This window comes from Hemicordylus capensis, chromosome 9, assembly GCF_027244095.1.
Source record: "Hemicordylus capensis ecotype Gifberg chromosome 9, rHemCap1.1.pri, whole genome shotgun sequence".
In the NCBI taxonomy this organism is placed as follows: Eukaryota; Metazoa; Chordata; class Lepidosauria; order Squamata; family Cordylidae; genus Hemicordylus; species Hemicordylus capensis.
In genome coordinates this window covers 23,845,987-23,870,077 of record NC_069665.1, presented here as the reverse complement: position 1 = coordinate 23,870,077, position 24,091 = coordinate 23,845,987, and the positions used below count along the sequence as shown (strand labels likewise).

The window sequence follows — 24,091 nt, the reverse complement described above, 5'->3', positions numbered from 1 at the left end:
GCCATGAGTTTGGGCTCCACACTGGATCAACTGCTCAGCCACACACTTGGGAAGCAATGGCAATGTTTCACTTTATATAATTCTAAAAAGCTGATTCCTGATATGTCTTAAAGGCCACCTTCTATTCTATCATGGTTTTTAAGATTCAAGCTCTGTCTTGACTGTAGTTATCTAAGTGCCAGGTTTGAACAGGAAAAATAATGTACAGAGAGTTTTTTGGTGGCTGACCAGAAAACATAGAAGTCTCTCCCTTGAAGAGACATCAAAGTCTGAACTTGAGTATTTTCCCAGAAGCACTGTATGATTTTTATTTAATTTTTGGATTGGGAATTAAAGTTTGAATTGAGACAATAGTGGGACAATTTTCATTGAGGCTATTCCCACGATCAGCCGAAATCGGGCTAAGGGATCATCCGATTTCGGATGATCGTGGGGGCCACCGGTTGCCTCCTGGCAGTTAACCCGCCTAAGTACCCTTCCCCTTAAACCTGGTTTGCGGAGCGAGCGCCCAAAGCCCCAGTTCGGGCCGAGACTTTGCAGAGAGAGGAGCTCTGTTTGCGAGCTCCTCTCCTTTTCGAATTGTGGGGCCCTGATCGGCCCGACCGACGCGGGCCTTGTTGTGGTGAGGACTCAGGCAGCTGGGAGGGCGGGCGGGTGGCCGCGGCGGCCGTAGTTTGGGCCGATTTGGCCCGTCATCGGCCGTGTGGGGGGTGGCTTCCTTGGCCCAAAATCGGGCCTTATGTTGGGCGGTTGGGTGGGTGGTTGGCGGCGGCGGCAGCATTAGTTTGGGCCGATTTGGCCCCTAATCCAGTCGCGGGGGGCGGCTGGTGTCCTGCCGCCCCAATTATTCTAAAGATTACGGGCGCCAAGCGGGAAAGCAGTGGGAGGGGTAAGTAAACCCTCCCGCTGCTCTTAAAGAAACCCCCCCACCCAGTGCTGGACCGCAATTGGCGGTTCCGTGCACACCCCTACTAGCGGAGGCTAGCCCGATTTTCTGCAATTGTGAGAATAGGCTCATGGTTTGCTCAGTGTAGACATAACATTTCACCATGGTTAATGCAAACCATGGTTGGCAAATCCATGTCAAACCATGGTTTCACATCCTGGTTTGTGGACAACGCTTTACCACAGATGGAAAGTTTCACGCCACAATTACAAAACACTGTATTTAAATATTCTGCTTGCACAAGGCCTACGGTTTATCCAATTCCAGCATTATGGTTTCCTCAGCAGTCTCTAGAATCGCTGGACAAATATGGCCGACAATTCCCCAGTGGCCCACACAGCACTGATCATAAGAAACAACTGGTTTTGCAAGACCAAATTAAGGAGCCCTGTAACCAGCAATTATCTTCACATTCAAATTTCACTTTCAAGTTCTAACTGCGGCACATGAATGAAAAAGTAGCATCGCCCCCTGCCAAGCACACGGCTGTACTGATTGAAATATATTCCCCCAAGACACCTCTCTTATGCTACCCCAGCGTCCCCCTCCCACCCCAGTGGGGAAGGTGGGGAGACATCACACCAGTCAAACACAAAGCCGCCTCCGTCAGCAAAACCAGACAAGCAAGGCCAGTTTGTAGGAATTCCTGCCTGCATCCTCTTAGAGACTGAAGACAGATCTGGCTCTCGGCAGTACTACACGTTACCCTTGGAAAATGTTTGCTGAAGCAAGAGGGATGCAGAGCTCGGAGCCAGAGGAAAGCTGCCGGTTTAAAGGTAGAGGTGCTTGCGTAGCCCCTTGTGACGCAAACAGTGGTGCAGCCACTGTGGGGAGAATGGGCTAAGCCCACTTATTTTACGCATTTCTTTATCATTACATTTTTATGCCTGCCTTTCATTAAAACAATCTCAAGGCCATATTTATTTATTTAACAGATTTGTATGCTGCCCACTACCAAAGTCTCTAGGTGGTTTACAACACAAAACAAACCAAGAAGTTTTAACAATTATAACATATAAAAAGATCAAATTAAAATACCCATAAGAACTAGCAGATAGCTAGAAAGCTTGGCTGAAGAGCTATGTCTTTAGTTGTTTCCTGAAAGCCGACAGGGATGGAGCAGCTCTGATCTCAGCAGAAAGTGCGTTCCAAAGCCCTGGGGCAACTACAGAGAAGGCCCTGAGTCATCACCAGACGAGCTGGTGGCACCCGCAGATGAACCTCCCCTGAAGATCTTAATAGGTGGCGGAGTTCATAACGAAGAAGGCGTATACAAAACATTTAAAACAGTATGAGACTAGAGAACAGTTACACAATAAAAAATATTAAATTGGGATATAGAAATCCAAATCTGATTAAATGTTGTTTTTAAAAAACACAATAGGACTATAAGATGAAGATAAAGTATGCCCTCCACTGGACATGAGACGACAAACGTCTCTTGGCCACCGTGATCAGGATGGGGCAGACTCCACAGCCAGTTTGCAACAGTAGCCAACCAGATTGTTTCACAAGGCCCACAAGCTGGACATGAAGGCAACAGATCTCTTGTCCAGTTTGCCTGTGGGACCTAAGGAGGAGAGCAGGTCTTGCATGTTTCGTGTGTTGTGTATGTTCTCTTCCTCACTCTGCGCAAACGACCCAAACATGTGCAGATGGCAATGAACACAGCTGGGAAATTAGGGCCGGCTGGAGCGAGGGGATAGAGGCGAAGGGCGGACCACTCCTGAAGCTTGTCCGACCCACTGACCATCGTGAGAATAGCCCTAAAGTCTTTAGAAGACATGATTCACATTGGCTATACCTTTCACCCATTAATTTCAAACCATATTATCTCATTTCCTACATTCAGAGCCCTTTTCTTCACCATATATGTTTCTTCCCCAGCATCTTTTCTTTTCTTTTTTTAAATGCAGCTCGACAGAAGTTGCCAAAAACATATGCCAGCCCTAAATTGCTATTAGCTAGCAATTAGATCACTTCAGGACAGGCACAGACACCAAACTTCAATTCCTCACACTGAATTGTTTGATGCATTATACCAGACAATCCTTTCTCTTTCCAATTAGTTCCCTGACTGGTTACGTTTCATCAACAGCAACTGCCAGATAACGTGTCTTACTTGACCATCTTCACCCAGCCTACTTTGATCTGCACTTTTTCAAGCGTCGGAATACCTTTTGGATGAAGATCAGACAGCATTAAACAGAATTACTAATTAATTAAGCAAAGTTAAATTTTAAACACTGTTTGTTGTGTTCGCCAAAAGCCTCAACAGAACAGCCCCTTCCCATCTCTGCAGAGATCAAAGCCGATCTTGTTCTTCCCCTGCCCCTCCCCACCCCCTTCTCTCCAAAATTAGCAAGTCTGGATTCGAATGAGCTAATGATGAAATGCTCTGTGAGTTGGAGTGGTTTCCCTTTTAGGAGAAAAATTGCACAAATCCAGATTAATGTCCTCCAAGATCCACAAAGTTCATTGCTAAACAAGTTGTGTTCTAATCTCAAAACTGATTAAAGTAAAGATAAAGTCATGCCGTCGAGTCGGTGTCGACTTCTGGTGACCACAGCACCCTGTGGTTGCCTTTGGTAGAATCCAGGAGGGGTTTGCCATTGCCATCTCCCGTGCAGTATGAGATTATGCCTTTCAGCATCTTCCTATATCACTGCTGCCCAATATAGGTGTTTCCCATAGTCTGGAACTCAACCAACACCGCCAAAGTGCTTGCCTCGCAGCCAGAAAACTGCCAATGGAGGGTTCTCCTCGAGAGGAGGACGAACAGTCAGACTCCTTGTGAGTAAACTCTGTTTGGTCTCAATCACAGCACTAGCCAAGGCAGAGATCCAGAACCGACAGACGTTGGACAGCTCTGAGGGTAAAGAATTCAGGACCTTGGCTAGCACCGAGCAGGCACACAAGAGCTGGAGATGCAAACAAAAAAGAAATGTTGCTCCAGCAGGTTCTTGGAGCAGGTTCTTGGAGCAAACTGCCACTTTTTATGGTTCCTGCCATAAAAATTACTACTACACTACTACTACTACTACTATTGATATGCCGCTTTTCAACAAAGGATTGGGAAGTCTTCAGGGGATTCCTCTGAGACACAGGACAAGGCTGTGTGTGGGAGTGTTTGCTTGGGTTCCTAGTTAAGAACATAAGAAGAGCCTTGCTGGATCAGTCCCAAACCCTCTCTAGCCCAGCATGCTGTTTCCCACAGTGGCCCACCAGATGCCTCTGGGAAGCCACGCAATTAGGAGATGAAGGCATGCTCCTCTCCTGCCATTGCCATTGTCATTGCTCCAATTGGTATTCGGAGGCATCCTACCTCTGAACATGAGGTATAACCCAGAGCCATCAGGACTAGTAGCCACTGATAGACTGGTCCTCCATGAATTTATCTCAGCCTCACCTAAAGGCATACAGGCTGGTGGCTATCACCACATCCTGTGACAGAGAATTCCATAGATCAAATAAGTGCTCTGTTAAAAAAAAAAAAAGTACTTCCTCTTGTCAGTCCTACATTTTCTAAATGACCCCTGGTTCTAGTGTCAGGAGAGAAGGAGAAGAACATCTGTCTATCCACTCTCTCCATACCATGCATAATTGTATAAACCTCTATCATGTCTCCCCTTCATCATCTAAGCCCCAAATGTTTTAGCCTTACCTTGTAAGGAAGGTACTCTAGCCCCCTGGTGTGGGGGGTGATGGGTCTGGCAGTGCAAACTCACCCAGAGCCCAGGTCATAGGGTCTCCACACCCTGCCAAATCCCCTGAATGATCCACCTCAACTCCCAACTGGGGAGGGTCTTGATTCCAGTGTCATGACCCTGAATGGGGAGGAAAGCTGGTCTCTTGGTACCAAGCATGAATAGTACCCTTCACTAAGCTGGGTCTGCCTTGGTTTTATTTTGAATGGGAGACCACAAGTGAGTCCGGTAAAGATATTCCCTTTAGGGGCTGAGGCTGTATCTCAGTGGAAGAGCATCTGCTTGCGTCCACAAGGTCCCAGATTCACTCCCTGGCATCTCCAGGTAGGGCTGGAAAAGACTCCTGCCTAAAATCTTGAAGAGCTGCTGCCAGCCAGTGTAGACTAGGGCTGCCCAACTTTGGCCCTCTAGCTGCTGCTGGACTACAACTTTCATCTTCCCCAGTCACAGAGGGCAATAGTCAGGAATGTTGGGAGCAGTAGTCCAACAACATCCGGAAGGCCAGGTTTGTGCAGCCCTGCTATAGACAATACTGAACTAAGACGGACCAAGGGTCTGACTCCGTATAAGGCAACTTCCTACGTTCTAGGACTCATCACCCCATATCGCCCACTGTTTCTCAGTACTGTTGGAGGGAGAGCCAAATTGCAGAAAGATCTACCAACTGCAGGAAGCACACAGCCATTTACTATCTTTTCCAAGGTTGCTCTGTTGCAGCTGGCAACCACAATTACAAATCCAACTCATTTTTCTCACATAACCCAATTCCCCCGCTACATATTTATGTTTCCGCAGTAATTTTGCAGTTTCATTTTAACTTTCTCCCCCACCCCCACCCCCACTCCGGTTCCTTTAGGGCTTTATTTTATTTTATTTTTATTTTATTCAAGTCCTACGGAAAAGCCTACACGACACTATTTAAATGAAGGCTGCATAGGTAATGTCATTAATAATGCAGGCTTTGATTTCCAAGCAGGCTTGTCTAACTTAGATGTTCAAGGAGAAAACGGGGTTTCTGCCACATTGGCAATGATAACAAGAGCTCTGAAGATATCAGGATGAGGGAATAATCGTATCAACCTTTTCATCAAAATTGCTTCCCATGGGGAAAGCTGTCACAATGACCCTCAGATTGCAAACAGTAAAGCAACCTATGCTGCTGAGACCAATCTTGAATGTTCTTCTGGTTGCTATGAAACAGGCATACAACTGAAAAAGTCCCTGCTCTATCAGGAACAGGTTTGGAGTATTTATTATCCACTTAACACTGGATAAACTACCATATTTACCTGAGTCCAAGGTTTTCCCTATGTTCTTGGATGTTAATAAATCGGGGGGGGGGGTCATCATAAATTCAGAGTCCTTTCAGGTAAACACAGGTATAGGAGGACCTTGTTATCCGTGGGGGTTCTGTTCCCACCAATTAGCACAAATATGGAAACTGCAAATAAAGAAACCTTACCCCTATGGGAATCCAGGGGGTCAGGTTCCTTACTCTGAATATCAAAAAGAGCAGGAAGGGAACAGAAATAAGGTTAGAAAAGCACAGCACCTTATTCTCCTAGCCTCCAGGAATGCCCCTCAAATCCTCTTATTGTTTGTTTCAATTTTTTTTTAATCCAGAAAAGAGCCACAAAATGGCTCTGTGTTTCAAAATGGCAGCTGGAAATGACATCAAAAGTCATTTGCAGCCACACAAGAAATGGAGATAGGCGAAAATTGCCTATATTTCAAGCTACGGATAAAGAAGCTGGATCTCAAAGACCCATCTGCAGACATCTGCTATGGGGGACCATAGCATTAACACGTGTGATTCCCCCACCTAGAGTCTGAAATGGTACATAGGAACATAGGGAGCTGTCATATACTCAGTCAGACTATTGGTCCATCTAGCTCAGTATTGTCTACACAGACTAGCAGTGGCTTCTCCAAGGTTGCAGGCAGGAATTTCTCTCAGCCCAATCTTGGAGATGATGCCAGGGAGGGAACTTGGAACCGTCTGCTCTTCCCAGAGCAGCTCCATCCTCTGAGGGGAATATCTTCCAGTGCTCACATGTGGTCTCCCATTCAAAAGCAACCAGGGTTAGTGTAGACAATACTAAGCTAGATGGACCACTGGTCTGACTTGATATAAAGCAGCTTGCTATGAACACAGACGTTGTCTTTGAATTTCACTTTCTCATTGGAAAGAACCCTGAAATACTTTTCAAATTTATTTGAAGGGAAGTTCCAGTTCTAGTCACAGGAACACAGAAGACACAATCAGACCCTTGGTCCATCTAGCTCAGGATTGTCTACACTGACTGGCAGCAGCTTCTCCTCCAAGAAGTCCTTCCCAGTCCTACCTGGAGATGGTGCCAGGGATTGAACCTGGGACGCTCCACATGCAAATGAGACGCTCTACCACTGAGTTATGGCTCCTAGCCCTTCAATCCCCTCTCAGCTAGGAAGTTCGATGTGGGGAATTCAGACAAGACCAGAATAAATGTGATTAATTAGCTAAGGGGATGTTCAAGACTGAAGCTCACATTCTCATTTCAATGAGCGACTGCAATGTCTGGACAGGGCCTGAGTCCCACCAATATGCTCAATCCCTTCATAGGAACATAGGAAGCTGCCTTCTACCGAGTCAGACCCTTGGTCTATCTAGCTCAGTATTGTCTACACTGACTGGCAGCGGCTTCTCCAAGATTTCAGGCAGGAGTCTCTCCCAGACCTACCTGGAGATGCTTCCAGGGACTGAACCTGGGACCTTCTACATGCAAAGCAGATGCTATGTCACTGAGCCACAGCCTCACTGAATTCAGCAAGACTACTTTAGCTGGACTGTATCCCTCCTCATATATTTAGTGCCCACCCTTCCTGTATCCTAGCTGGCCACACAAAATCACTTTTACTATTACATTAATGCAAAGCTGCACCACCCTGGCCCTGCTGCAGATATTGGACTACATCTCCCATCACCCCCTGTGGCTGGGAATGATGGGAGTTGTAGTCCACAACTACTGGAGGGCTGAAGTTGTGGAGCGGATCCTGTTTCTGTGGAGACCTATAAATTTTCTAAGCAAGCAACATTTTTGTCTTCTGGATACTTCTGCATACTTGGAAGTTTCTTTGTTTATTTTTGGAAACATCAGATATTTCTCTCCTCACAATGTTATGCACTTTGGGCTACATCCTTTTTGTGGGTTATGAGGCAAATTGCATTCTTGGATCTGAGAAAGAGGGGAAAAACCCCTGATTTCTTGAATTATTATTTTTTAATATCCACCCCCCCCCCCTAGAATCGGGTGGGAGAGTTTCCACCTAAACTGAACAGCTGGTATCCAGGTCTTCTACAAAGGAGCTTTGCTGTTTCAGGTTAATTTCAACATTCCCATAACTCTGCATTTATTATTTGTTTTTAATTCAGGGACCTAATTGTGGCTCCATAAAAAAGCAGGGCGGGAGAAAGGAAACAGGCTGTCCTCCAAATAAACGACGTTTTTCACTTTTCCTCCATAGGAATATAAGGTTGACTGGTGCTAGGGCTTTGAGGTTTGGATATGATTGAGATGAAACATCTGTTAAGGGGGAGAAAATGTGAAGAAAGAAGGGGGGTATGCACCCCCCCTAAAAATACATCGTTCTTCCCCTTCCTCAGCAAACTTAAAACATGTAACGAAATCCAACTTTTAAAATATAACCCTGAAGCTACTTGAAAACTATAAAAGTTGCTTCGGTATCTGAAGCAAGTCAGAAATTCCACTGTTCACGCTGGGCTTTTATGAAGAGCAGACTAGCAGAGAGGGGGAGAAAAGCTTGTAATCTGTCTAGGTAACAAAGGCCACTTGTTCTGCTAGCTGAGGGAAAACTTTAGGTTTCTGCAAGCTACTCCAAGCAGGAGTGGAGTTGAAGCACACAATAGCCCGTGACTGCTATGCCCTTTCAATCGGGGACAGCAAACTGGCCAAAGCAATATCCTTTCTTCTTCTTTTCCTTTCTTCAATTGCTGCTCTGGGTCTACACTCATGTGTTTGTTACAGATTCACCAAGACAATGGGCTTGTTTTGTCTGAAAATATTTGGCCCCAAGGGCTTCCCGAACTTAACCAGCCTTACAAACTTTATGAAAAGATAGCTTGTAAAATTCAATTTCCCCAATTGATGCTGTGACGCTGGCTTTTTTGAACCAGAAAAGAAAGGAAGGAACTGTTAATCACACACACACACACACACACACACACACACACACACACACACACACACACCTACCTCTCTCCAGACAAACTGGCTTTGGATACAGAGTATCATCCCAACATGGCTTTGAAGTATAAGAGATGCCACTGATTAGTGGGATCCTTTCTATGCAGCTTCATTAGCGATGTCAACCCTTCAGATCTGCAGTCTCCAGAACTCCATGCCAATCTCCAAGTCACTATTGAACCAGGATCCTGGAGATTTTAATGGCTTGATAGTGTGAAAAATATTGAGTTGGCAACCCTAGACTTTGTGGCTATGGGACATCCACAAAAAGGGATTTCCAACCCAGAGCCAGGGATGTGCATAGACTGTTTGGCGCGGTTCAGTCCGAATTTTATTCCAATTCAGACCAAACCACACCAAAGCAAACCAGTTCAGTTGAACCAATCTGCTGGACCAGTTGGTTTGGCAAACCAGCTCAAACTGGTTCAAAGCCGTTCACGGTCGAACCAGCCCAATTCATGGAAGTCTAGTTTGCAAGCCAACAGGTTCTGCCCATCCCTACCCTGAGCCCCTAGCTGTCATTGGACTACAGCTCCCATCAGCCTCAGCTGCAATGGCTGAAGACATTTTGTACATGACTCCCAGTTGGTGGACCATAGGATTCTAATAAATAAATAAATAAATAAATAAATAAATAAATAAATAAATAAATAAATAAATAACCAACCTTCCAGTGCTCACATGTAGTCTTCCTGCTTAGCAAAGGATAAATGCATAGGAACATAGGAAGCTGCCTTATACTGAGTCAGACCGTTGATCCATCTAGCTCAGCATTGTCTACACTGACTGGCAGAAGCTCTCCGAGGTTTCAGGCAGGAGTCTCTCCCAGACCTACCTGTAGATGCTGCCATGGATTGACCTTCTGTGTGGGAACTTCTGTGTGCAAAACAGATACCCTACCGCTTAGCAGGATACTCTGCTTAGCAGGAGCACTAGAGAGTAAGGGGAAAACTCACACATGGAGAGTCCGTCACTAGAAGGGCTTCTATAATCTGTGGCAGCTTGACTGAACCAGCATTCAGTTTGCTAGAATGTGCGTTTGTTATGTAAATGGCAAAGCCAAGCTCATACTAGAGGTGGGGAGGAACCCATTGAGACTTCTGCTTTAGCTTTATGAATGTCTTCACATTGATTGATTGAATGATTGAATGATTGATTAAGTGCTATCAAGTTGGTGTCGACTCTTAGTGATCACATAGATAAGATTCTCTCCAGGATAATCTGTCTTCAACTTGGCCTTCAAAGTCTCTCAGTGGTGCATTCATTGCTGTAGTAATCAAGTCCATCCATCTTGCTGCCGGCTGCCCTCTTCTTCTCTTTCCTTCAACTTTTCCCAGCATTATGGACTTCTCAAGGGAGCTGGGTTTTCACATAATGTGTCCAAAGTATGATCGTTTGAGCCTGGTCATTTGTGCCTCAAGTAAAAATTCAGAAAATTCTGGATTGATTTGTTCTATGATCCATTTGTTTGTTTTCCTGGCTGTCCATGGTATCCTCAAAGGTCTTCTCCAGCACCAAAGTTCAAAAGTGTCAATATTTTTTCTATCTTGCTTCTTCAAAGTCCAGCTTTCATATTCATAGAGTGTCATGGGGAAAACCATTGTCCAAATGGTTCTAATCTTTGTAGGTGTAGACACGTCACGGCATCTACATATCCTTTCCAAGGCCTTCATTGCAACCCTACCAAGTGCTAGTCTGCGGCGTATTTCTTGACTGCTGGATACTTTACTGTCTCCCCCCTACATGAGACTAATCCACATTCATAGAACACATGGTGGATTTCTGAACTTGTACAGACTTTGGCTTGGACAAGCTGTGGGGCCAAAGGCTGGGTGGGGATCTGGTTCTGATGCAAGCCGACCACGGTCTACAGGGTCAGAGTGGAAGGCATGGTCCAAGATAGTCTAGGCAACAAGGAGGAAAATGGGCAAGGCAGGACAGAGAGATGCACAAGGAATCTTCAGCAGCCTCTCTCAACACTGTTGCTCAGACTGGTGAGTGGACTGAAAGGTCAAGGCTTTAAAGGGCCTGATGAGTCCAGATTGGTCTGTGGGGTCAATATTCAGTCTGTTCCTGCAGCCGAGAGAACACCCTGGACCCATATACCAATCAGTCTGCTAGGCTTGCTGGGAAAGCAGAACAATAGTGCTGTGGGAGATACGGCACCAGGGTCTGCCCCATGGAAGTGCTGGTCGGAGACACACGCATGCATCCCTGGCATGAAGAGGATTTCCCTGGTGTGTATGGAAGCCCTGTGTGCATGGGATTTCCACAAGCTAAACATTTTGGAAAAGCTCTTTTCTCTGGTCAAGATGAAGGATTTCATCTTAACCAGAGAAAGAAGGAGGAGGAGGAGCAGCAGGAGAAGGAGGAGTGGTGGTGATGGTGGTATCTCATTCCCAGTTCTATGATAACAGCCCAGATACTGAACAACAAGATGTGACCAAGACCAATATAATAGGATGGTGTGGTGTTTCCTCTGCACAAGCCTCACAACCCCTGGGCATACAGGCCTCATAAGGATGGGGAGGGGGTTCTAAGCACCCTGTTCCTCCTCCATCTGCCAGGGAAAGGGAATGCCTTGCTCCTCCCCGGAAGCCCATACAGGTAGCCACCCTCCATCTCCACTGGCCTCCTCATCATTCGAGGAGTCATCACCATTATATATGTTCACAGGGTCAGCCACCACCCCTCTTAACCCCTCCCCTGCCTCCTGTATTCTGCCTGTTAGCCCTTAAAGAAGCTGCCTTACAGGACTCCATTTCCTCTCCCTGCATCATCCCCCAGGTCTCTGCAGAGCGGAGGGACCTGCGAGCTCCTGGCTGCAGCAAGGCAATAGCTTGTCGGGCCATTCTGGCCCAGTCAAGGGCGGCCATCCTCCCAGCTTCCTCGCCCTCCCCTGCCTCCCAGCACGGTTGCCATCGGCTTCATGTGTGGCCAGGCAATCCACGGCTGTTGATCTGCTCACCGCCTGGCTGGGTGAGTGCCCTGACCTGCTGGGCAATGGGGAAGACTCCCGATGGACTGAAGTTGGCTGCATATCCGCAGCTGGAAATGAATGTTGTCGAGTACGGATTCAAAATGGATGCCACTTTCAAGGAAGGAGACTGAGAGCTGGATTCACTGTCACCAATGTGTGCAATAAACAAGGCCTTGGTCCAGACCATGGGGTGAAAACGAGGGCAAGAAATCCCACCCGAATTCATCGTCGCTGGGAAATTAAAAGGATCTTTGTTCCCCCAGAAGATGAAACAAGACCACTGGTATCCATCATGTTTTCCAAGAGATTATTTTCTAAACACTTTACTGGCTTGTTCCCTTCCTGTATTCATGGTTTGAGCTGACCTGGGGCCGGGTTCAGCAATATATTTGCTTCTCAACACATGCAGGAACAGATCTCCTTATTCGTTCAGAACCGGAGACTTGATGTTTGAATTAGGTACGCTGGTGCTGCCCCATACGCTCCAGGAGACTGGGTCAGATATGACTGTGAGCTAAAAGCCTTAGGAAATTTATTTATTTTTTAAAAGAGTCTGCAGAGAACGCTTGCCTTTGGATGGGACATTTCAAAATCCAGCAAACTGAAGCAGAAGCACTAGACTGAAATTACTGATTCTTTGCAAGGGACCTGTTCATGCCACAGAAAAGGGCGCCTTGCACACCTCCCAAACGTGTTATAACGTCAGACTTTCCTCTTGCACAGAGTGAACAACCTACCTGTTTCTATTTCCTGGATCTTGGTGTGACCACAGGAAAGCATCTGCTAAGCCCTACCAGTCTCGGGTTCTTTGGGGAGTTGGATTCCTCCTGCCAAACTCAACAACCTGGGCTTGGCACCCAACTTCATTCCCCCCCCCGCCCCCCTGCTTTATGCTTACTGGTACCTTTCCCATTTCCCATTAACCAGCTTATCAGCTTCCAGCTCAGGTGGTGCTTGGCTCCTTTGGCATGTAATGGAGCATATAAAAACCCGGCTCAGGTTTAGGGAGCCTCAGGCCCACATGCCAAGCCAAGCCACCTCCGCCTTTTCATCTGGCTCCATGCAATGCTCCCTACGGCCTCGGGGAATTTGGCTTGCTTTCATCTGGCCCCGAGCCCAGTCTCTGTGGGTTGCATCAGTCAAGTGTGGGGTTCTATGGGAGGCTGTCCGGGCCAGGATCAAGGGGGTTTTCCAGCTAGAGGCAAAAGCGGCAGAGGAAACAGAACAGCCATGCTTGGAGGAGCTTTCTTCCAAGGAGCAGAGGTTCCAAAAATGGATGCCAGTGGAGGGAAAAGGCTCGAGCATCCATAGGAGAATATGCATTTGAATGCATGTAGCCATGCACTGTGCATTATGGCAATCAAAACCTATCTCACCACACACCATATAGTACACATGGGGAAAATGAGGAATGGTAGGACTCTATTAAAAATACACCTGCAAATATGACATAGAAGGTCTAATGGTTGCTCCACCCAGGGTAACTCATTAGCCCTATCCATACATTTACATTCAACACATGTGCAATCAATTACCATATACATGCTGGTTGATCTTTACATGACACAAACGGACACAGAAAGCTGCCTTATACCAAGTCGGAACATTGGTCCATCTAGCTCAGCATTGCCTACACTGACCAGCAGCCATTCTCCAAGGTTTCAGGCAGAAGTCTCTCCCAGCCCTACCTGGAGATGCCAGGAATTCAACTCGAGACTTTCTGCATACAGGCATAATCATGCTCTTCCACTGAGCTAAAGCCCCATTCCCTAATGGAAATATCTTACAGCCTCACATGCGGGCACCCATCCAAATGCATACCAAGGTGAACCATGCTTAGCAATACAGGCAATTCATGATCGCTACCGCAAAACCAGATCTCCACCCTACAGTTATTCACACAGCTGTACATGCAATCTGTACTCTCTCTCTTTTTTTTTTAGGAGTTCAGTCCTCAAGTTGACTTTTAAACTGAACACACACACACACACTTCACATAAAACTATGCCCATGCAGGCAAACACCTGAATGTGTGCACAATATAGCATGTTAATAGCCCTAATGTGACAATGGCATCATGCAATATAGGAGGAATAGTTGCTGAGACAATATGGGCTACTTCTGGCTCTAAGCTCCATCAGTGTCACAACCCCGGATATAGGACCCTTCCCCCTCCTCCCACCACAGTCAGAGGACAAGGCAGACAGTTCAGAGGATGAAACAGGGGGAAGACCCTACAACTGAGACCCATACTGATCCCCATACAGCCAGGACCCCTCACATTAGGAGAACCATGAGAATCCGATCCAGCACCCCCACAATGACTCAAGGACACAACCTTGCTTTCATCCTCTGACTTGGAGGAGTCCCTAGAGGACCCTGACAGTCCTAGACCTAGAGGACCCTATTAGAGCTCCCCTAGTGCTGCTGGAGCAACATCCCACTTACATTGCTATACCCAGCACTTACATGTTCCTGCTCGGAGCTAGCCAAGGTCCTGATCCTTTTCCCTTCTGCTCCCTCAGTGCTGCTGGAGCAACATCCCACTTATATTGCTATATCCAGCACTTGCCTGTGCCTGCTCAGAGCCAGCCAAGGTCCTGAACACTTTCCCTTCCGAACTGTCTAAGGTCCTGCCTCAACAGAGACCCTGGCTCAGCTTCAGTCACAAAATAAAAATAAAATCAGATAGAAAGTGAGCCAGCCTGACTGTATCGACCATGACAAAGTGAATCTCCAAGATCTTTTGCTTAACTGCAGCATGCCCAGTGTGATTAGCTGAGAGAAATATCCAATTCCCCCAAATTTAGAGTGACTTATGAAACTGAGAAATGAAAGGCAAGTACAGGCTTCGGTAGGCAATGCTGGTCAAACAAACAGTCCCTTTCCGCCTGCCACTTGGTAAACAGTGTAGCCCAACTGTGTCCTCTGCCTCTTGTCAAGTATCAACACTGAGTCAACAACCCGCTCTCCTGGCTTAAGTCTTTTGATGTTTACTTTGTTCTTCCTACAGTTCAAAAGAAAAGCACTAATGCACCAGTCCTCTTACCAAATACAATCTTAATCCCAGAATCCAGAGCCTTTTGCTGTTGACCAGTTAAGTCTGTTAAGGCGAAAAGGATTTGATCAAGCTTTACATAACAACCCAGAAGTTAAATCTAGCTTCTTCTTTCTCTGTCACTCTCTCTCTTCTGGATGGATCAGACAGTTCTTTTTATCTTTGCTGCTCAGATGGCTTGTTAATAATAAAGGAAGAGGAAAAGGTAATGAAATTGACAATGTGAAAACAAAAACAAGGAATCCAATTATTGCTCAAATTGGAGCTTTGTCTTCTCACTATGACTCTGCTGCAAACTTCAGACATATTCTAGGATTTAAACTTCAGTGTGCCAATGCTGTGAATATCTCCCAACTTGGGAAGGTGGTGCACAGGAATATAAGTAGCTGCCTTATACCGAGACAAACTGTTGGTCCATCTAGCTCAGTATTTTGTGCACGGACTGGCAGTGGCTCTCCAAGGTTTCAGGCAGGACTTTCTCCCAGCCCATCTGGAGATGGTGGGAATCGAACCTGGGACCTTCTGCATGCAAAGCAGATGCTCTACCCCTGAGCTACGACCCTATCCACTAAGGGGAGCCTCCTACAGCGTGGACATGTAGTCACCCATCCAAAGGCACACCAGGATAGGCCCTGCTTAGCAAACACTCACTCCCGCAAGACTAGGTCTCCTACCCAAATCCAAGAACGGCTATTTGTTTCATCAACCACTTTGGAGGGATTGACCAGATCAATGACATCATAAGGGCAACGTACAATGCTAATCAACAGGATTCTGTACCATACGCGGCTGCTTCTTGCATGACACAGCACTTGTTGCATGACGCAGCACTACCAGGAAAGCATCCCAGATGGATAAGAAAGAGATGGGAAAGAATGGAAGGGTCGGGTGGCCAGGACTGCCATACTATGAGCCCTTTCGCACGATCCGTCAGAAGGGCTCGAAGCGGTGAGGGAAGGAAGCCTCGAAAAGCTTACCTCCCCGAAGACGATCCTCTTCTTGCCCCACCCCCCGGAATTTCCATAATGCTCTGCATGAGTGTGTGGTGCATTATGGGGATCCATAGCGCTCACTCTCCTAACCCTGCTTAAGAGGGTGGCTCCGGAGATGGGTTTGCCGCTGAGGCGCCAACAGGATAGGGCGCGAGCCCGGCGGCACCCATGTGCATGAAAAACTGGTCTAGGCTTCCTTAGTCTGGTTTTGCTTACGCGTGTGAATAGCTTCTATATGTCATATGGAGTCATAGCTCAGTGGTGGAGCATCTGCTTGCAGAAGGTCCCAGGTTTGACCCCTGGCAGCATCTCCAAGTGGCCTGGGAAAGACCTGCTGTGGAGAGATGCTGCCAGTCAGTGTAGGCAATATGGATATATTTGGACCAATGGGCTGATACAGTATAAGGCTGCTGCTTCTGTTCCATTTTACGAAAAATGGGTGGTGGTAAATACCCATCTGGCTTGCTGCTTGCAAGCAAACACACCACAAGCGACAGTTTAACCCCGAATTGTTGATGTAACATTCTTGGAGCATTAGGTTCCGATCTAATCACTAGAGGCAGGGCCTCTGCAAAGAGGAAAACACAGAAGGAACTCCAGTATGGTTACAGCCAGGTTTGAAAGGATTTATTGCTAATGTGATTCCATTATATTCAATAAACCATCCGGGATGATGGCAGCAGATTACTGATGCTGGAACACAAGACGTTTCGGAGGCGGGGGGGAGGGGGGGATGGAACGTCAAAGCAGCTGCTTCTTGAAGGCACCCATCCGAAAGAGACAAACAAGCAAATACACCACACATGAAAAGCAACCATCTCCCTGCCTTAAAATATGCGGGGGGTGGGATCCAGGCAAGAAATTCTCCCAACATGAAACGGTCTTCCTGCTTTTCTCATTACTCATGGCATTCAGAAGTCACTGCCAGGCAGCTGTGCACACCAAACACCAAGAGGCAGCCCTAGAATTGCTGTTGGCGAGTCTGCGAATATCATATGCTGGAGATCATGTTATCCTTAAGGGGGCTTTTTAGCTGTCTCCTAGAATGCCGCCGCTCAAGGCAACAAGGTGATTGAGATACAAGGCATGCCGTAAAAAGTGACAAAGGGTCCATCTTAACAACATCCTGTACTCGTCTTCCGCGGCTTCCGGTTGTAATTCCGGCGACTGACCAAAGTCAGTGCTTGATGGTTGGCGTACAGCGCAAGATTCCGCCGGCTTTATAACCGAATGTGTGTTCAGTCACTCTTATGCCATCTCGGGAAATTTCACACACTCATTTGCGCAATTGACGGCCATTGTTTCCAGGGATAAGAACATAAGAACCACCCTGCTGGATCAGCCCTAAGGCCCATCTAGTCCAGCATCCTGTTTCACACAGTGGCCCACCAGGTGCCACTGAGAAGCCCACAGGCAAGAGCTGCCACCACCCCAGCGGGGGATCTCCGGTGGTTACCCCTCCCCCCACCAGCCTCCCTCCAGTCTCTGAAAGGCCATTTTGGCCCTTTCAGCCCTTTCTGAGGCAAAGGAGGCCATTTTGGAGGCCGCCGTGAATGTGTACTGGCCATTTGCATGGCTGGGTCATGACCTGGCCACACAAATGGCCAGGTCACATGCATGGCGGCCTCCAAAATGGCCACCGCTACCTCAGAAAGGGCCAAAGGCCCTTCAGAGATTGGAGCGGGGAAACCGCCAAAAGACCCTCTCCCCCACAGCTGCGACAGCACCCCCCAAGGCCACCACAGCCAAACTCAGCAGTAAGTTTTTTTTTTAAATTCCAATGTAGAACCCCCAAACCAGTCCTGAGCCAGCCTGTGGGGCATGGTTTGGCTCGACCTTGAGCCAAACCAGTTTGATGTCAAACTGGCTCAAGTTGAGCCGGTTTGCACATCCCTACGAAACAGTGCGCAGTACATCACCCAACACCCAAGTTGCCTTCTTACCCAAATGGAAGAGCAATAGTATAGCAACTCCTTCTCAGTCATAAACCAGCAGATGCTGATGGGATTACGACACTTTTCATTAGTGCACACCGCCGTGTCGGAGCTAGAACAAGTCTGGGGCTGGTTTCTCCATCCCAACTTCTCCCTCTTCCTCAGAAACAGACTCTAGGCAACTGCTCAAGACTCGAGTCATGACAAGCTGACAGGTCCAGAGATTCATTTGTACCACTGGCTTCAACAGGGTCCTGACAGAAGACCTGCTAGGCCAATGATCTTCACTCTTTTTTCAGGTGGGGGCCATTTGGGCAAGAAGCCTTCCTTGTGAGAGCCATTCCCCACTGTGCTGACCTTCACACAGGAATGCACTTTTCTCCATGCTGGGAGGACCCTTTAAGAGAGAAGGAGACTTCTCTTAAGCGCTCTAGGAGGAAAGATCTGGGAAGATGGTGTAGGGGTTCAAGAGGACTGTGTTTCTTTTAAGTGAGCCCCACTGGTGCTGGGCAAAGTACTGGTGGGACCAGTGCTCCCTCTAACAGGTATTCCCAGATGTTGTTGACTACAACTCCCAGAATCCCCAGTTGCAATGGCTTTGGCTTTGGGATTCTGGGAGCTGTTGTCAACAACACCTGGGAATACCTGTTAGAGGGAACACTGGGTGGAACTAGTCACCACTGGGAATGGTTGCCCCCACAAGGTGCCTGGGGGTGGAGCTCAGCAGAGTATTCAGCTTTAGCTGAAGCTTCACACAGGCCACAAACAATCAGGCAGAAAGCCGCATTTAGGGTTGGCAGGAGCCCCCGCTGGCTTTTGAGACTTACAGTGAAGAATGATGCGTTTATTTATTCATTGTTAGATTTAATATAGCAGCTTTCGGTTTACAATAATCCCAAGGCCGTTTACATTAAATGTTGAAACAATACAAAACTATTGAACGGTGAATACAATACAAATATTGGAACAGAAGACAAAATACAAATCGATTCAAAAGGTTAAAAAAAAAAAACATATATGCAATAAAACCATGAAACACAGCACAGAAGCAGCAGCAACAAGAAAACATCACTCATCTATAAAAGCCTGGGTAAAAAAACCATGATTTCAATGGCTTTCTAAATGGGGTAAGGGAGACTGAGGAACAGATTCCCATGGGGAGAGCATTCCAAAGCCTGGGGGAAATAACTGAGAAGGCCCTGCCCCATGCGCACGAGAGCCGAGCCTCACTCATTGACAGTACACGAGGCAGAGCACTTTCCGAGGATCTTGGGAGTAGGCAGTCCTTCAGACATCCAGGGGACAAATTGTTAGCCTGTTCATCCATGTGGAAATGCATGTGAGCCTTTGGAAGTCACGTTCAAGGGCTATGTTTATAGAACCTACACATGCATACTCAAAAGAGCCAGTGTGGTGTAGTGGTTAGAGTACTGGACTAGGACCGGGGAGACCCGAGTTCAAATCCCCATTCAGCCATGAGACTGGCTGGGTGACTCTGGGCCAGTCACTTCTCTCTCTCAGCCTAACCTGCTTCACAGGGTTGTTGCGAGAAGAAACTCAAGTATGTAGTACACTGCTCTGGGCTCCTTGGAGGAAGAGTGGGATATAAAATGTAATAAAAAATAAAATTAAAATAATAATAAAATAAAATAAATAAATAGATAGCTAGCATCTAGGGACCCAGATTACACAGGAGCTAATGCACACACAATGGCCCTTAAATGTGTGGGGAGAGCCATTGGGGGGCAACCTCTATCCATCCCTGCAGGCTCATTTCCATATGCACAAACATGTGAACAAAGCTAATTTTCATAGGAGTCTCTAATCACACTATGCGCCAGGCGACAAGCAAAACTTCTAGGACTTTGGACTCTTGAAGGTTCTGATGGATATGCAGGTAGCATAGATGTCATTTATTGGTTAATAAAGGGAATTTCAAGAGGACTTTTCCTTCATCCACCCACCTCTACATACAGACCCCCACTTTTTCTCAAGCCCAGAACAAGTCTCCTTTTTCTTAAAAACCACCTGAATAGTAATTTTTTTTTAAAAAAAAGTACCTTCCAGATGAAAGTGTTCATTTTCGAGTGACTCCCTGTAACCTTCGAGAGTTGGATCCTGTAACAGTAAAACAATGAGGTCATTAGCAGGTTTGCAATGTACAAGACCGCAACACTTTATGCTAATATTAATCTGAAGATAGGCAAAGGTTTCAGCTAGACCCATTGTGTATCCATGGGGCAGAGAGAAGGTAGGTCAAGGAGTGGCTGGTGGATCTCTGGGTGATTCTCAGTAGATCAGAAGGGGTTTCTGGCTAGGGGTGTGAACGGACCACGGCTCGTGTAGTGGTCTGAATTTGGCTGAACCTCAAACCAGTCCAGAAGTTTGAGGTGGCACCGGGAAGCAGTGAGTGGCAGTGCTCCTCTCGACAGCCCGTAGACCCTGGCACAGCTCCATCCCTCACCTGGCCTCCGCACATGCAAGCCACAGGACTCTCTGGTTAACATGGCTGCCAGCTGCCTGGGAGTATTTTAAAGCTGTGCAGCAGTGGAAACAACCAGAAGAGATGGTAGATCTTCTCTTCTGGTTGTTTCCACTGTTGTGCAGCTTTAAAATACTCCCAGGCAGCCGGCAGCCACGTTAACCAGAGAGTCCTGCGGCTTGCAAGACCAGGAAGAGGAGAGCTGCTGCAGTACTGAGGGCTGCCTCTCCGCTGCTCCCGCAGTGCATTGTGGGATATGTGGAGGCCCGATTTCATCAATGGAGAACGTCACTGCGGCGTTCATATAGATACATAACCTACTGAGCCCAAAGGAGGCTCTGAGAGGCACAAGTGAGGAGCGTATCTTCCCTCCAGCCCACCCCCGTATGGTTGTGAGAATGAGCCCTATAACTCCCATCGCACTTTACTATTGGCCAGTATGGCTGGGGATGATGGGAATTTTAGCCCAACAGCAGCCAGAGGGCTGAAGTTGTGCAGCCCTTATTTATGCAGGGCAGTGAATAATTAGCTCTGATCCAGTGTTCCCACTAACAGGAATTCCCAGATGTTGTTGACTACAACTCCAATAATTGCCAAGCAAAAGCCATTGAAGCTGGGGATTCTGGGAGTTGTAGTCCACAAGATCTGGGAATCTCTGTTAGAGGGAACACTGCTCTGATCCCTGATTATGATGCTAGTTACTTTTCATCTGACTTCCTCCTCCCTAGTACTAAATTCTAGCTGGCTTCAGTTGATGGACCTTGAAGTTTTAGCAAAAAATAAAGTAGATACCTCAAGCCTTAAGCCCACCCACTGTACATACTAAGCCAGTGTGAGAGCCAGTATGGTGTAGTGGTTAGAGTCTTGGCCTAAGACTGGGGAGACCCGAGTTCAAATCCCCACGCAGCCATGAAACTCACTGAGTTACTTTGGGATGTCACTCACTTATTAAATGTATACCCTGCCCAAATTTACGTCTCGGCGGCTTATCTCTCAGCCTAACCTACCTCCGAGGGTTGTTGTGAGGATAAACAGAACCATGTATGTTTACATGGCTCCTTGGAAGAAAAGCGGGATACAAATTTAAAAATAAATAAATATAAATAAGCTCGGAGACACATCCAGGAACTGCAAGATGCTGCAGTTTAATATGCAAGTCTGCTTATGCATTTTCATCCATCCACACAAGACATCTGCATGCCTTGCCAGGCTCAGGATGGACTTGCACACCAGTCGCTCCGAGCCTTGAAAATGTAATGCAAGAAGCAGCACTGTTTTGTTAATGGAGACGAGAAAAGCACCTTTGCAAATCAATTCTGTTCCACATATTTATTTTGCTATAGTATTTTCAGATCACATGCTCGGAACGTTTGGGAGAACAAAATAAAGCAACTTACAAGATGTACCAGCAAGAAAAGAGATTGGAAGATTCAGATACCTTTACAAGGCAGGTTAGCATTATGAATGGCTCTATTCTGCCAATCACTGCTATGAGAAATCTCAAATGAATCTACAGCAGAGCTGCTCAACTTCGACCCTCCTGCAGATGTTGGCCTACAACTCCCATAATCCCTGGCTCTTAGCCACTGTGGCTGGGGATTATGGGAGCTGCAGTCCAAAAACAGTGGGGAGCTCAGTACACCAGGGCTGTTCAACTTCAGCCTTCCTACAGATGTTGGCCTACAGTTCCCATAATCCCTGGCTATGGGCCACTGTGTCTGGAAATTATGGGAGTTGTAGCCCAAAAACAGCTGGAGGGCCAAAGCTGAGGAGCCCTGCTCTATATTAATTATTATTATTATTATTATTAATAATAATAATAATACATTTATATCCCGCTCTTCCTCCAAGGAGCCCAGAGCGGTGTACTACATACTTAAGTTTCTCTTTTACAACAACCCTGTGAAGTAGGTTAGGCTGAGAGAGAAGTGACTGGCCCAGAGTCACCCAGCTAGTATTATGGCTGAATGGGGATTTGAACTCGGGTCTCCCCGGTCCTAGTCCAGTACTCTAACCACTACACCACGCTGGCTCTCTATACACTGTCTGGCAGCCTAATCTCTTAAGGGAATATCTTACAGCAGACAGCACTCACATATAGTCACCCACCCAAATGCAAACCAAGGCAAACCTTGCTTAGCAAAAGAAATAATCCATGCTCACTACCGCAAAACTGGCTCTCCGCCATAATGGAGCTATATATATTGTATTATACATAACACCAAATATTATAAAATTGAATTTGATTAAATTAATGACTTCCCCTGCAAATTTAATAGCTCTACAACTCAAGTTACAATCTTAGGCTTACTTGCCCATTCTGTTGGACTCAGTGGACCTAAGATTGCACTTTCTGCTGTGTTTGAAGGCAGGATTTTAAAAGTTCTTTATGCAGAGCGGTTTTGTCATGTTGTCAAAACATGAGACATTATCTCATGTGTTATTAGACTGTAGTTTCTACAGGGACACCCGTTACGAATTAATAGTGCCCCTCCTAGAAATTTACCCTGGCCGCCCAAATGAATTCTATGTTAGCTATCTTATCTGACAGCGATGACAAAATTACTTATGCAGTCGCTAAGTTCTGCCTCGTTGCCATTAGAATCCAAAGTAAGAGTGTATCTGTGTAGTTAGATTTCATAAGGTTTATGAATACCAGGATGAGTTGGTTAGTTTGAGCTGTATGTATATATTTTTCTGGGCAGCGGCCATAAATATACAAAACTGAACTGAACGTGGACTCTGTAGAACTTACTTCTGAATGTTTGTTTATTGCATGTCCATCCTACCCTTTCAGGAAGTTCTCTGGGCCAAAACAAATCCATGAGATAAATTAGGCTGAGAAATAAGACTGGCCGAAGGTCACTAACGAACCTCACAGCTAATGAGGGATTTGAATCTGGGCTTCCCCAGTTCTAGCCCAACCCAGGGCCACTCAACTTTGACCCTCCTGCAGATGTTGGCCTACAACTCCCATAATCCTTGGCTACTGGCCACTGTGGCTGGGAATTATGGGAACTGTAGTCCAAAAACAGCTGGAGGGCCGAAGTTGAGTAGCCCTACACCACTACACCACATTAGACAGCATGAATGGGAGCTCTCTTTTTCCCAGCCTATAGATGCCTTCCCTCCATTTCAGCAGTCTGGGACACCTGCTAGAAATGGACTGCATAGATGGAAAGTTCCATGAGAAGTTGCATCTGGTTTGCTGTGAGTTCCTGGGGAAAGAGACCTTTCTATAACCACTTCATCCAAGATGTGGCTGACTCAAGGCCATTAGCTCAAACAGATGCAACTTGGTTGGCAATTCCATGACCTACATTTGTGGCCAGAGTCAACTGTGGACAACTGTGCTAAACAGTACACTTTTATAGCATACTTTCTGAAGACTCATTTTTTAAAAAAATTAAACCACATGCTATAAGCAAATAATGCATCCATGAGACAGAGAGAGCTGGAGGGAAAGAAAGAGGATGTGACGAGAAAGCAAAGGGTCAACAGTTTAGAAGTTAAAACTCCCCATTTTCTGGCTTTTTAACCACCAAATAGTTTAATGTGTTATTTTTTTAAAAAAAAAATTAGCAGCACTAGCTCTTGTTTATCACTCTCCGTTTTCCACCACATCGTTGCTTATTTAAGTTGCAAGTTGATAATTATTGACAATTTAGAGTCTGGTGTGTCTTTTTTTAAATTTCCCCTCCTAGGTCGATTATTTATAATACAACTTTCCAAAAGGCTGTTTTCTGTT

General features: G+C 46.5%; 1 protein-coding gene across 4 annotated transcripts in view; it reads right to left on the bottom strand.

Annotated features, from left to right (window-relative positions):
- NKD1 (NKD inhibitor of WNT signaling pathway 1) overlaps positions 1-24,091 on the bottom strand; it is a 129,561-nt gene that overhangs the window by 32,301 nt on the left and 73,169 nt on the right. For all 4 annotated transcript variants that reach the window (XM_053271570.1, XM_053271571.1, XM_053271573.1 and 1 more), the window contains one exon: positions 19,922-19,979. In XM_053271570.1, coding sequence (XP_053127545.1) covers positions 19,922-19,979 — 58 coding nt within the window. The remainder of the gene's footprint in view (positions 1-19,921; positions 19,980-24,091) is intronic.